The following is a 14766-nucleotide window of genomic DNA, read 5'->3' on the forward strand; positions in this document are numbered from 1 at the left end:
AAAAACTATAGGATTATGTATGTCCCACCCGAGAATGGCATCTAGAGGACATAGATGCTTAGTTGAACCCCGACAGTGGGGTTACTTACTAAGTATTTATACTCATCCTTTCTCATGTTAATTTTTCAGGTAAGGGTAAGGACGTGGCGGCGAATGACAAGCCGAATCCGTGACCGAGCTACTGGGACCAGCTATATGCTTTCGCTCATGTTTTCAAGATTTTATGTTTTAAATCCCTAGTTTTGACATTTGGAACTTGCGGTTTTGGTATTCGCATTTTAGATTTTTAAGAAAAATTTCTAGATTTTTTTTTATGATTTTATGGGTACCCTGCTACTTGAATTTTGGTTATTTAATTTGATTTAGGTTATTTAATTTACGTTATTTATTTGGGTTTTTACTAAATTATGATAGAATGTCGTTTAGAATTTCATGCATGCCTGTTTATTATAACAACCTAGCTTGAGTCCATGTTTAGGGTTCTGAAGATTGACTTGCTAAGTAAGTCTAGATAGTCCCTATGGCCCAGTAACGGATTCCTCGTCATAGCTAGGTATGTTTTACTAGTAAAAGTTTTCACTATGTAATGTATAAGGATAGTTATTGTAATGCCTTAGCAAACATGCTTTCTTGATAAGGGATCTAGTGAGAGTTGATCTTTAAGTACATGTCCAGACATGGCACCTAAGCTCAAAGTGAAGAGGATAGTTAAAGGAGAGGTTCGGGACCCCTAAGTGCAAGACTCATAAGTCCAGGACCCTCCCATCAGGGGTGCAGAAAGAGGGAGCCAGTGGAAGTTAGAATGTCTCGATAGCTCCAAACCCACCGACGACTCAAGTTGATGAGAAGGTAATGGAAGTAAGAATCGGGAAGTTATTGCATCATCCCTAATGGAGAGAATACAGGATTTGATCCGCAATGCAATGGCAGGGTAGGCCATTCAAAATCAGACTCAACAGGAATCGATACCACCGGTTCAGGTGTTGCCGACCCAGTTGTAGAATTAGAACATGCAGAACCTGTCCCTTGAAGCTAAACACTTGAGAGATTTCAGGAAGTTTGACCCCCGTACCTTAGATGGGTCGTTGAAGGATCCTACAAGGGTAGAGATGTGGTTGTCCTCTATCAAGATGATCTTCCGTTACATGAGGTGTTTAGAGGAGCACAAGCTCCGATGTGCAGTTTTTATGTTGACAGACAACGTAGAGATTTGATGGCGTTCAGCAGAGAAAATGGTCGATACGAGTGGAGGACTTGCAACGTGGGATCATTTTAAGGAGTGCTTTTACAAAAAATATTTCTTGGCCAACACTCCGTATAACAAACAAGTTATATTCCTGAATTTGAAGCAAGGGGTTATGTCGGTAGAGGAATATGAGGAAGAAATTGATAAGTTGTCTCATTTTGTCCCTAAGTTGGTAGCCATTGAGGCGATGAGGACATAAAGTTTCATTCAGGACTTAAGGAGGAGATTACAAGGTATGGTTCATGCCCTTAACCTCAAAATTTATGACGCGGCATTACGGGCAGCCGTGAGGATCGACATTGATTCCCAAGGAGGAAAAGAGTATAGGAAGTTGTTCAGAATTGGGATCTCTGTAGGACAGAAAAGGAAGATAGAGGCGAGGGCTTCAGAGCCTCAGTAAAAGAACTAGAATATGAGTAATGCTCCGCGTCAGTAGGGATAGCAGGGCTCTCAAGCTATAACTGTTAGAGAAGATAAGCTAGTCTGTTTGACTTGCGGCAGACGCCATTGGGGACACTATCTAATCGGTTCTGGAGTTTGTTTTTGGTGTGGTTAGATGGGGCACATATTGGAGAAATTCCCAAGGAGAATGCGTCTGAAAACAGGGGCTAGCCTGTGAGCTCATATCAGGGAGGCCCAAGCCGTCAACAACAATAGGGTAGAGTGTTTTCCCCCACTCGACGTGAGACCTAGAAGTCCGACACAGTTGTGACAGGTACGTTCCTCATCTTGGGACATTATGCGTTAGTTTTGTTTGACTTTGGTTCATCGCACTCATTCATATCATCAGCATTTGTCAAACATGCCAAGGATCAGAACCCTTATAGTATGCTCTGCCAGTTTCCATTCCATCAGGAGAAATGATGTTAGCAAGTAAAAAGATAAAGGCATGTCAGGTAGAAATAGCGAATCATGCATTAGATGTGACCTTGATAATTTTAGAAATGCGAGATTTTGATGTGATACTGGACATGGATTGGCTAGCTGCTCATCATGCCAGTATAGACTGCTCCTACAAGGAGGTTATTTTTAATCCTCCTAAGGAAGCCAACTTTATGTTTAAAGGGGTTGGGACCATGGTCTTGCCCAAGGTGATTTTGGCTTTGAAGGCCAATAGTTTGTTTGACCAAGGTGCCTGAGGTATCCTAGCTAGTGTGGTTGACACTAGAGAGGTTGAGGTCTCCTTGACTTCAGAGCCAATAGTAAGAGGCTTCCTAGATGTTTTTCCAGAGGATCTCCCAAGTGTGTCGCCTCAGCGAGAGATAGATTTTGCTATTGATCTAGAGCTAGGCACAGTTCCTATCTCGAAGGCTCCATACAAAATGGCTCCACCAGAATTGAAAGAGATTAAGGTTAAACTACAAGAGTTGTTGGATAAGGGTTTCATACGCCCAAGTGTGTCACCGTGGGGTGCACCAATATTTCTCGTGAAAAAGAAGGATGGATCATTATGTCTCTGCATTGACTATAAGGAGTTAAATAAAGTGACTATAAAAAAAATAAGTACCCCCTTCCCAAGATTGATGACTTATTTGACCAGTTGTAGGGAACTACGGTATTCTCTAAGATTGATCTCATGTCAGGATACCATCAGCTGAGAATAAAGGACAATGATATACCTAAGACCGCTTTTCGTTCGAGGTATAAGCATTATAAGTTCATGGTAAAGTTGTTCGGTTTGACGAATGCTCTAGCAGTATTTATGGACCTAATGAATAGGGTGTTCAAGGAATTCCTTGACACTTTTGTGATAGTTTTCATCGATGATATCTTGATTTATTCCAAGACAGAGGCAAAACATGAGGAGCATTTATGAAAAGTTTAGGAGACTTTGAGGGTAAATAAGTTGTATGCTAAGTTTTCTAACTGTGAGTTTTGGTTGAAGTAGGTGCCCTTTCTGGGACAAGTGGTGTCAAAGGAATGAGTCTCCATGGATCCTGTAAAGATTGAGGCAGTTACGAGTTGGCCCCGTCCAACCACAGCCAGTGAGGTGTGCAGTTTCCTGGGGTTAGAAGGCTACAAACGGCAGTTTGTGGAGGACCCTTTTGATCAACAATTTCTGTGTCAAACTCTTGCAATAACAATACCCCAGTTTCCTGGGGTTAGAAGGCTACAAACGGCAGGTGCGCAGTTTCCTGGGGTTAGAAGGTACTTGATCTTCAAATGATTTGTATGAATAATAACTTTTGATCCCGACAAATAAGGTCTAAACTTCTCCACAGCAAACACTACTGTGAGCAACTCTTTCTCGGTTGTTATATAGTTTACCTAAGTGCTATCAAGAGTTTTGCTTTCATATACAATCGGATGAAGAATTTTATCTTTGCGTTAAGCTAGGGCAGCCCCTATCGTGTAATCACTTGCATCGCACATTAATTCAAATGGACTTGACCAGACAGGTGTGCTCAGGATAGGCGTTGCGACTAGCGCTTGTTTTAGTGTCTCAAATGCTCTCAAGCAGTCATGCTCGAATTCAAAAGGTCTATTGATTTCCAATAGCATGTTCAAAGGATGTGCGATCTTTAAGAAGTCCTTGACAAACCGATGATAGAATCCGACATGTCCAAGAAAGCTACGTAGTCACATTTGTAAACGATGGCAGCTTTTCCACGACTTCTATTTTTGCTTTGTCAACCTCTAGCCCTAGCTTAGACACCTTGTGCCTAAGCACAATTCCTTCTAATTTCTTATGTTACCATAACAAAATCACCTGTCATACCATGACAAATAATTGTTGCAATTCCTTTTGTTTAGACACCTTGACTCTAAATATTCTCAAAATCAAAAGAAGCACTTGCTATGTCATCAATTATGCCAACTTTCTCTTTAGGAGATTCAAAGAAGTCGGTCACATCCAAATATGTCATACTGGATTATTCAAATATATCATTATCCTGGTATCCAGTCATACTGCATTAGAAGCATTTTTTTCAACATTTCTTGAACTTTTATCTTATGGAACTTTTCCTATATGATCATCATTTCATGTGGTTCTTTTGAAATTTGGATGATTATAATAATCACCATAAAAAGAATAATTATTTCTTCCTTTGCCACGGTCACGACCTCGACCACGACCATGACCTTGACCATGATTATTAAAATTCACAGCATTCACTTTAGGGAATGGTGTTGTTCCATTTGGTTGGGATTCATGGTTTTTCATCAATAGCTCGTTATTTTGTTCAACCATGAGAAGACATAAAATTAATTCACAATATTGTTTAAAATCTCTCTCTCCATATTGCTGCTGCATGAGCATATTCGAGTTATGAGATGTAAAAAAGATCTTCTCCAAGATATCCACATCAGTAATTTTCTCTCAACATAACAACAATTTTGAACTAATTTTAAATAATGCATAATTGTAATCATTTATTGATTTAAAATCTTGGAGCCTCAAATGCATCCATTCATGATGAGCTTTAGGAAGAATAACAGTTTTCTGGTGATCATACCTCTTTTTCAAATTCTTCCACAAGATGTTGGGATCTTTTATCATTAGATATTCCATCTTCAATCCCTCATAGAGATGATGAAGAAGGAAAATCATAGCTTTTTGGCCTTTTCCTGACAAGATATTGTATTGCCTTCTTTAATTGTTTCTCCAAGGTTCATAGCATCTAAGTATATCCCGGCATCAAGTACCCATGACAAATAATTGTTACCATTAATGTCAAGAGCTACAAATTCTAGTTTTGTAAGATTTGTCATGATAGCAGTATCATAAAATATTGTAATTATATTAGAAATTTAATATATATATCAAACATGCAAAATATTATTTAACTTATTAATTATAATAAAGAGAAAACATCATAAGCTCGTGCTAATAACGTGTTGTAAAATTGAGAAGCATAACGGAGCACAATGAAAACACATATGTAGAGAAAATATAATATAATAATAAAAAATAAAATAACATAACAAAATATGAGAAATTATGTAAATAGGAAAATATGGAAAATGAAAATATAAAGTGGATTTTCTCACCATTGCGTACTTTTCTAAGACCTACCAAATGTCACTATTTGTAGGCAAATTGGCATATAGAAGGTGGCAAATTAGCAAGTAAGAGGTGGAATGTTTTTGACACTAATAATGTGTATTCACAAGATACATGGAGAACATGTAGAATAACACATAGCCTTTTAGGACACTAATCATGGACATCTATGTTACACATATTATAATATTTATAATATGATTATTTTTTAAAAATATTAGATTAGTTTTATATATTCTTATAATAAAGTTTTATTTAGTTTGCTCAATATTTTCATGACAACTTTATTAAGTGTCTATATTATTTGTGTTTTTCTTTATTTATTTTTTTAAAGATTGTTTCAATTTTGTTCTTTATATTTTAACATTTTTCAATTTAATCTCTTTCTGGGGTGAATGTTAAAATGGACCAATATTTCTTCAGTTATGACTTGGTGCTTCTACCGTGGATGTTAGACGAAATGTCTTAACACTTATAGTTTTCTAATAGTTTGTTGTTCTCTCAAGATGTGGTTCCCATAGATCTTCTTTCCTTATCAACAAGATTTTGACATTCCTTTTCCGAAATTATTTTCTCCTTTTATGTGGGAGTCAAAATTGTGTTAGAGTTTCCTTATTTATTCTGCTACGTATTTAAGGGATGTTATTACGATTGCTCAGGTTGGCGATTTCGTGAAAGATACAAATGATTGTTGGTCGCCGTATGTGAAAATTTGAGAATTTGTTTCTTCTATATTCTTTGAGGAAAATGTTGTGTATATTGTTCTCAAATAGAGAGTGTAGTTCAAGTCAATAGTAAAACCTTTATTTCTTCACTTGAAACCAAGAAAGATAAACAATGTGTTGAGTAGGAGTCTCTGTCTCTCTCTTAGGAAGAGCCTAAATGTTCGTCCACAACTGTACCCATTATTAGGAGTCTAAGTAATATAGAGAGAGTCTCGCACTTAAAGAGAGCCTAACTGCTAGTTCAAGAATAGAGTTAGATGTATGTCACTATTATTACCAAAATTAATAGATAAGTACAATATTGTAGTTTCCTTTTTTACTATGGTGTGTTAAGTGTTACCGAATCATGTTTAACACCATACATCTAGCATGACATTACATTTGTGTATCTTTTATTTTTTTATTTTACGTTTGTTAATATGCTGTAATTCGCTATATATATGTGTTCACTATCTAAATTGTGCTATGGAAGAAACTTTTGATTTCTTTTCTTATTCCTTTTAATTGATGGCTAGGTAATATCATATTTAAATCATTAAATTAAATAAAACCAATTATAAAATACAGAATCACCTTTAAAAGAAAAATAATTTTTTTTAAAATATATCAATCTCTAAAGCAAGTTAAAAAGAAATAAAAAAAAAAAAGAATAAAGAAAATCTATATATTGTCTAGATTTCAAATCTACGTTAAAAAGAAAAAGAAAAAAGAAAGATATCTAAATCACGTTAAAAGAAATGATCGTGTTAAAAAGAAAAATAAATTAAATTAAAAAAAAAATGTATACTACCTAAGAAACACATTTTATCTAAACAAACTAAAAAAAAATGTTAAAAATAATAATTTAAAAATAATCTAAAGTTTTCTAAAAAGTTTACTGATAACAGTTTTTTTTTTTCAAAAAAAGTTACATTTTATCCCTGCATCTATATTTAAAAACCTACCATTCATATAAAATAATAATAATTTTTTAAAAAATCTAATTTAAAAAAAAAAACAAAAAAAAAAACACTAAGTCGCGTTTGTCTTTTAGATAAAATCTCATTTAAGTTTTAGATAAAACCTCACTAAAATTTATTAAACAATTGAATTATTTATTTCAAAATACAATCATTAAACACTTTTTTGTTTTTTTTAACAAACTCAAATTTGCAAATCTAAATTAATTTTGTGAGATTAAATTAGAATTTCAAATGTAAATTTACTCAATCGTAAATCTTAATTTGTAAAGTTAAATTAAGATTTGGAAGGTAAATTTACCCTATAAATAGAACTTAAACCTTCAATTTCTTCATTTTCTTGTCTTCTTTTTGTTTATTTTTTTAAAACCAGTTTGCGACCAGAATTACAATATGAAAGCATCCTTAATGATATAGCCTATATTAGGAGGGCATTTGACCCCCAAATTGGATGGATTGGATGGATAAAAAATCCACTTTGATTCACCAGATTACCTCAGTTGTTATTCGTACTCGACTCTAAGCAATTCTTAAACAGAAGTTGTTAAAATATCCATGTAAGAAAATCTACGACCAATGTAGGGCGAAGGATTGTGCTGCAAAGTTATTAAAAAATCTCACTAAAACTTCTGCCCGTAAAAAAGTGAATGACTCGTCTCCTCGTTTATGAACCCTAGAAATGAAGACTAATATATTTTCATCAACAAAATATATACTTTCTAAAGTTAATTAGAAATGATACACTTTTAGAATGTGGGTGCGATGAGAATTTCAACCTTGTAGACTGAAAACCAAACCATGTCCATTGCTACACTCAACTAAACAGCTTCAACTCGTGGTCTATTTTAATTTTGAAGGCACAAAAGTTAAATAAGGAATAAAACAAGGGAGAGGTGAAAGATGAAACACATTGTGAGTGAAATATACTATCACTGAAGTCGCCACAAAATGTTTGTGAAAATAGAATTGTCTCAGCAACTTGATCAGGAAACCGAGAAGAAAAAACTTAATAAGCCATACACTAACTAAATGACATGACAAAATATATATTGTAAATCAAAAACATGACATAGGGAACCCTTAAGAAAGATGCTACCGGATTTAATCGACTTCCTCCATCTTGCTACCCTCTGCATCAGCATCAGCTTCCTCAAGAGGAGGCATTTCAGAATCGCCCTCTCCAGCATCCTCATCAATGCTTAATCCAAGCTTCAACATCCTGTGAATTCTGTTTCCAAAGGTGTTCGGGTCATCGAGGCTGAAGCCAGAAGTTAGAAGAGAAGTCTCGAAAAGGAGGAGAACAAGGTCCTTAACGGATTTGTCGTTCTTGTCCGCATCGGCCCTCTTTCTGAGCTCTTCCATGATGGGGTTCTCAGGGTTGATTTCCATGGTCTTCTTGCTTGACATGTAACCTGCCATGCTATTGTCCTTCAATGCTGAGCTTTCATGATTCTTTCCATGTTGGCTGTCCACCCATATTCACCAGTTACCAAACAGCAAGGAGAATCCACAACACGGTCAGAAACAACAACCTTCTCAACTTTGTCGCCCAAAACATCCTTAAATCACCTTGCATAACCCTCGAACTTCTCCTTCAAAGCTTCCTGCTTCTTCTTTTCATCTTCATCTCATCAAGTTTCAGACCTTCCTTCGTTGCTGATACAAGCTTCTTCCCTTCAAATTCTTCAACTGACCAACTGCATACTCATCAATCGCATCAACCATGAACAGAACTTCGTAACCCTTCTTCTTGAGCTTCTCAAGGAAAGGAGAGTTTTCTACGGCTTTCTTGCTTTCACAGTGATGTAGAAGATATCATTCTGGCCTTCCTTCATTCTGGTCACATAATCCTTCAGGCTTGTCAACTCGTCACCACTCTTGTAGAGTGGAAACGGAGAAGTTCAGCAATCTTAGGCCTGTTCTGGAATCCTCGTGGATACCAAGCTTCAAGTTCTTGGAGAAGGCCTCGTAGAACTTGTTGTAGTCTTCTTTGTTCTCGGCAATCTCAAAGAAGAGCTCAAGGCACTTCTTCACCAAGTTTTTGCGGATGACCTTCAAGATCTTGTTCTGCTGCAACATTTCTCTAGAAATATTGAGGGGAAGATCCTCAGAATCGACAATACCCTTAACAAAGCCAAGGTATTCAGGAATCAATTCCTCACAGTTGTCCATGATGAAGACACGGCGAACATACAACTTAATGTTGTTTGGCTTCTTCTTTGTGTCAAAGAGATCAAAAGGAGCCCTCTTGGGAACAAAGAGGATAGCCTTGAATTCCAATTGACCTTCAACAGAGAAGTGCTTTACGGCTAGATGCTCCTCCCAGTCGTTGGTAAGGCTCTTGTAGAAAGCAGCATACTCTTCCTTTGTAATCTCTTCTGGCTTCCTCATCCAGATAGGCTTCTGTTTGTTCACCAAGGACCACTCATGGGAAACTTCCTTGATCTTCTTCTTCTTCTTTTCTTCCTTTTCCTTGTCTTCATCAACTTCCTCAACCTTTCCTTCCTCGTCCTTCTTCTCTTCCTCATCTTCATCATCAGAGATTTCCTTCTCAATGGTCTTCTCGACCCAGAGAGAAATCGGGTAGCTAATGAACTCAGAATGCTTCTTGATCAAATCCTTGAGACGACGCTCCTCAAGGTATTCAAGCTGATCTTCCTTGAGGTACAGGGTAATCTTAGTACCTCGGCCAAGGTTCTCACCAGATGTGTCCCTGGTGACTGTGAATGAACCCCCAGCTTGGGACTCCCATACATACTGCTCATCATCATTGTGTTTAGTTGTAACAATAACCTTCTCAGCCACAAGGTAGGCCGAGTAGAAACCGACTCCAAACTGTCCAATCATGCTCACATCAGCGCCAGCTGCAAGAGCTTCCATGAACTCCTTGGTCCCAGATCTTGCAATGGTACCAAGATTGTTCACCAAATCTGATAACATAGACATGTTCACCAAATGAGTTATACCATAAGAAACAGATTAAAAAGACAGCCATACACACAAGTTAATGCGTAGCAATCACTCACCGGCCTTGGTCATTCCAATACCACTGTCAATAATCGACAACGTATTGTTTGCCTTATCAGGAATGATGTGAATAAAGAGCTCAGGCTGAGCATCTAGCTTGCTCTTGTCAGTCAAGCTCTCAAAACGGATCTTATCTAAAGCCTGAAATAAAATGCCACATCGTAAATTACAAGAATCCCATTCAGAAAATTATCTGTCTACATAATCCTAGACACAAATGCGTACACAATTCTTGAGAACTCTACAATCATCCAACAACCCAACAAGACTTCAAATAACCATTCAGTAGATAGTAATGAAGAATCTAGAAACGATAACATATCTTGATGCAATCTAAAGTACGTCTCCCTAAAAATTTGTTGAGCGTGTGTATAAGTAAAATCGAAATGCAACCAGGGAAATCCAGAATAACAATCAAAGATCATACTGAAACAAAAAGATCTACTAAGAAGAGTAAATAGAAAGAAGATCAAAGACGGAATTAAAGAAAAGGAAAGGATAGTTACGTCAGAGGAATTGCTGATAAGTTCTCGGAGAAAGATCTCCTTGTTGCTGTAAAAGGTGTTGATGATGAGACTGAGAAGCTGATTAATCTCAGCCTGGAAGGCAAACGTTTCAGTATCCGCCATTGCTGAAGACGCCGATCCAAGATCGAAGAAACAGAGAAATGGAGGAAAATGTAAACGGAAGCTTGAAAGAAGAAGTCGAGATCTAACATGGAGGAACCGATTGGTTATATAGAAGGGATTTTATTAGGGTTTCTGGAACCTTCTATCATCTCAAGTTTAAAGCCATTATTTTCTTCTTTTTCTTTTTTCTTTTTTCTTTTTAAGGAATATTCCAGAAAATGGGGTTCGGGAAAACCTAATCAGGGCCGGAACAAACCTTGCCGTTGAAAACCCGCAACCGGCACTATATTATTATCGTTATTATTATTATTATTATTATTATTACAAATATCAATTTATCGATTTAAATCATCAATTTTGAAAATTGTATTAATTAAACTGTAAATTAATAACTTTATTAATTTAAACTAATTTTTTTTATAAGTGTATTAATTTAAGTTTTAAATTTTGATAATCGTATCAATTTAAACTCTTTATTATATTTTATTTGAATACACTTATACTCAGAATTTAAATTGATATCTTATGAAAGTTCAGGGTTGAAATTAATACACTTATGAAAGTTCAGGTTTAAATTGATACAATTATTAGTTTGAGGTTTAAATTGATATAACTATTAATTTGAGATTTAAATTGATACAAATCTCAAAGTTCATAGTTTAAATTGATGCAACCCAAAGTTTAAGGTTTAGACGGATATAATTCTAAATTTATGGTTTAAATTGATACAATCCCCAAATTTTAAAGGTATAAATTAATATTTTTCATTATTAAGGCAAATGGTGGAAGGGCTTTAATGAGTGTTATAATTTATATTATTTAAGGTGAAATTAATTTATATTTTTAGTTAGTTAAGTGGGAGAATCTGAAAACATAAATTTGAAAATAATTGATACAATGAAAATAAAATTATATTTTATGTTTTCAAATAAATATAGATTCATAAATTGGATTTTAATTTAAACAATAGTTTATAATGTGTTTGATATTATATTTATAAATTCTAAAATTAGTTGTAGTTACCTACTAATAGTTGACAATAAATTATTATTGATTTATATATATTATATATATATTATATATATATATATATAATATATATTTATATAATATGCAATTATTATTTTGTAATATTTTGTAAATGTCATACATTACATAGTACATGTTATTTTCTTTAAAAAAAATTAACTGAATTTATGATCTGACATTTTATATTTATGGATGTTTTATTTTTATTTAATATAATTATGCATTTTAAAATTTAGAATTCAAAATTTAGATAAGATTAAAATATAAAAAAAAATATTTTCAGAATTTGCACTAATTGGATCACAGAACTCTAAAAAATAATTTACAGAAAACAGAATTCAAATTGTCTATCAAACACATATTTATCAAACTTGGTGAATCTCAAAAACATAAAACAGAATCTGAATTCTCAATTGAAATCACTCTTCCTTTTCAAAATTACTACAAAACTTAATTTTAATGATTCAAATTCAATTCAATTTTTGTTTTAGTTTTATATTTTAAATTTTATTTTCATACCATCAAAATTAGAAGCGTTTTTATATACTCGAATGAGTATGGTTTTGTGTGTATTAGTTGTTATAAACATAAAGAATGTTTTTCAATTTAATTGGTTTTTTGTTAAAGATATAATTGGATTGATATATCTCTAACATTCCTTGTATGCCGAATCAAATTTTTATAATTATTTGGTTGGTTAAAGTATAATTTTTAATTTTATTCTAGAAGAGTAATTGATTATAACATTTTCGTTTTGGAAGAATTATTCATTATAACATTGTTCAAGTTTGAGGGTTTAAGAAAGTTTAAGTTAAAAATGATTCAAATGAAAATTGTTTTAAATAAAAGAATGGTTAAAAATATTTTCAAATATAGCAAAATATCACAATCCACCGATAATATACATTGATCATTGATAAGTATCTATCAATGTCTAATGATAATAGTCTATCAATGTCTATCACAACGACGTTTTGTTATATTTGTAAATATTTAGGTTCATTTTATTATATTTGAAATCAGTTATTGAATCAACCTAATAAATTTGTAATTATATATTTCATAAAAGTATGTTCATATTTTTTTTTCTTTCACATATATATATTTTTTTGTATATACGATGCACTAAATTAAAAGAGATTTTAATTGAACACATTTCAAGATGTACCAACATAATATTTTAATCTAAACCTTTTTTATGATTTTATATTTGAAATACATGAAATTACATTTGGTATATACTCCTCATTCTTGTTTCCATTTGCATATTTAAAAAAGAAGTAATTGTTATGTAAATTAAAATATAATAAGCTCAATTAATTTAAAATAAATAAACCAGAGATAAAAGTGATAATTAGGAATCAGTCGATTTAAACCCTTGAATTTATAGGTTAATTAATAATTTTCATTAACTAATATTGAGAAAAATAAAACTAGAAAATACAATAATTTACATGAAAAACTTCAAACTCGGAGAAATTTACTATGTGAAAAATTGTCACAATCTCTCTTCAGTCGTAATTACAATAGCATTCTCTCAAAACTTTTGTATCGCCCACGCTCTTTTATCCACTCTCAAACCTGAGTATACAAAAGAAACTTTAACAAGAATTAACAAATTCAAAGTTAAAATGTATCTAACTGGAATGGTTTGAATCTAAAGTCGCAGTCTCCTTTTATAATACTTAGAGTCATTACTTCTTTTATTTTTCTAACATAGGATAACTACTCTTCTACATTTTGCCAAAACCCAACCATTGAAATGCAAAAATTATACATGTTGAGTTAATTAAAACCTATAACTATAATTGCAAACTGTGGCTCAATTTATATCCTTCTTTAAATCATATATTGATAGATATATGTTAGTTAAATATGAGATAAACATGGAGAAGCTAATCTTTCATATTTTATAGGTTAAATTACAAATTTAACATCTAGACTTTGAATTTTGTATCTATCTGATCTCTGAGCTTTTAAAAATACAAATTTATATCCCGTTTGATTATCATTTTATTTTTTTGTTTTTTTTTTGAAAATTAAGCTTATGGGGACACTACTTTTACCTCCAAATTTCTTCTTAGTATCATAATTTTAAAAACCAAGCCAAATTTTGAGAATTAAAAAAATTAGCTTTCAAAAAGTTATTTTTGTTTTTGGAATTTGGCTAAGAATTCAACCATTATACTTAAGAAAAATACAATTTATTGTAAGAAATGTAGATGAAATATGTTTTAAAATAAATAAATAAATATATATATATACCAACCAGGCCTTAGTTTTCAACCTTGGATTTTTTTTAAAAAAAAATTAATGAATCTTCTAGACATAAAATTTAAAGCTTAGGATTACATTTAACATAAAATTCAATTTTATATATAACAAATCAATTAATTTTTAAAAATTTTGAATTGGTAAAAAACATGAAGTAAGAACAAAAGTGAAAGTTCATGAATCTATTAGACATAAAATAGAAAATTTAGGAGATGTACTAAACCATTTTGAAAGTTGATAACCAAATAAACACAAAGTTCAAGATTTATGCATTAAACTCGTAACTTACTCAAGAATGAGAAAATACTAATACAAAATCTCATTTATGTTGAAAATAAAATTTATAATCTATATTTATACTCATATAAAAAGGGCAAATTTTAGAAACTTTACCATCTTATTTTGCTCTTCATTTTTTAGTATATACTTCAATTAATAACTTCTTAATTAGCTTTTTCTGGCTTAATTAGTTTTATTTTAAATTATAATTAAGTCTGTGATTTTCGAGATTATATAAAAGTGCAAATGTGTCATTTTCGAGATTATATAGGGAAGTGCAAGAGTTTTAATATTTTTTTTTAAAAAAAAGTTAGAGAACATTTGTATGCCCATCCACTTAGAGATAATTACATGTGCCTTCGAGTCACAATCAGACTTTCTTTGAGCCCATGAAGCGATTGCACAAAACTTCTTTTCAAACAAGTTAGCCAGCTCAAATGCAAATAGTTGGCGATAATGGACATATCTCATAACCTCTATCCTCGTTTTCGAAAACGAGGTTAGATAAAATGCTCTCGCAAATGTTTGAAAGCAATTTGAGAGAATGATTGTTATAGACTAGGAAACAAGTAAGGGACAACAACAACTTAGA

General features: G+C 32.9%; 1 protein-coding gene across 1 annotated transcript; it reads right to left on the reverse strand.

Annotated features, from left to right (window-relative positions):
- Window positions 1–7830: 7830 nt before the first annotated feature.
- LOC120071074 (heat shock cognate protein 80-like) lies at window positions 7831–10698 on the reverse strand. Its single transcript, XM_039023101.1, is given in 9 exon segments — window positions 7831–8372; window positions 8375–8563; window positions 8566–8622; window positions 8625–8735; window positions 8738–8818; window positions 8821–8862; window positions 8865–9866; window positions 9963–10104; window positions 10470–10698. Coding segments are annotated over 9 exon segments (2082 nt in total). The 5' UTR covers window positions 10593–10698; the 3' UTR covers window positions 7831–8037.
- Between the last annotated feature and the right edge of the window lie 4068 nt (window positions 10699–14766).

Source organism: Benincasa hispida, chromosome 2 (assembly GCF_009727055.1).
Source record: "Benincasa hispida cultivar B227 chromosome 2, ASM972705v1, whole genome shotgun sequence".
NCBI lineage: Eukaryota > Viridiplantae > Streptophyta > Magnoliopsida > Cucurbitales > Cucurbitaceae > Benincasa > Benincasa hispida.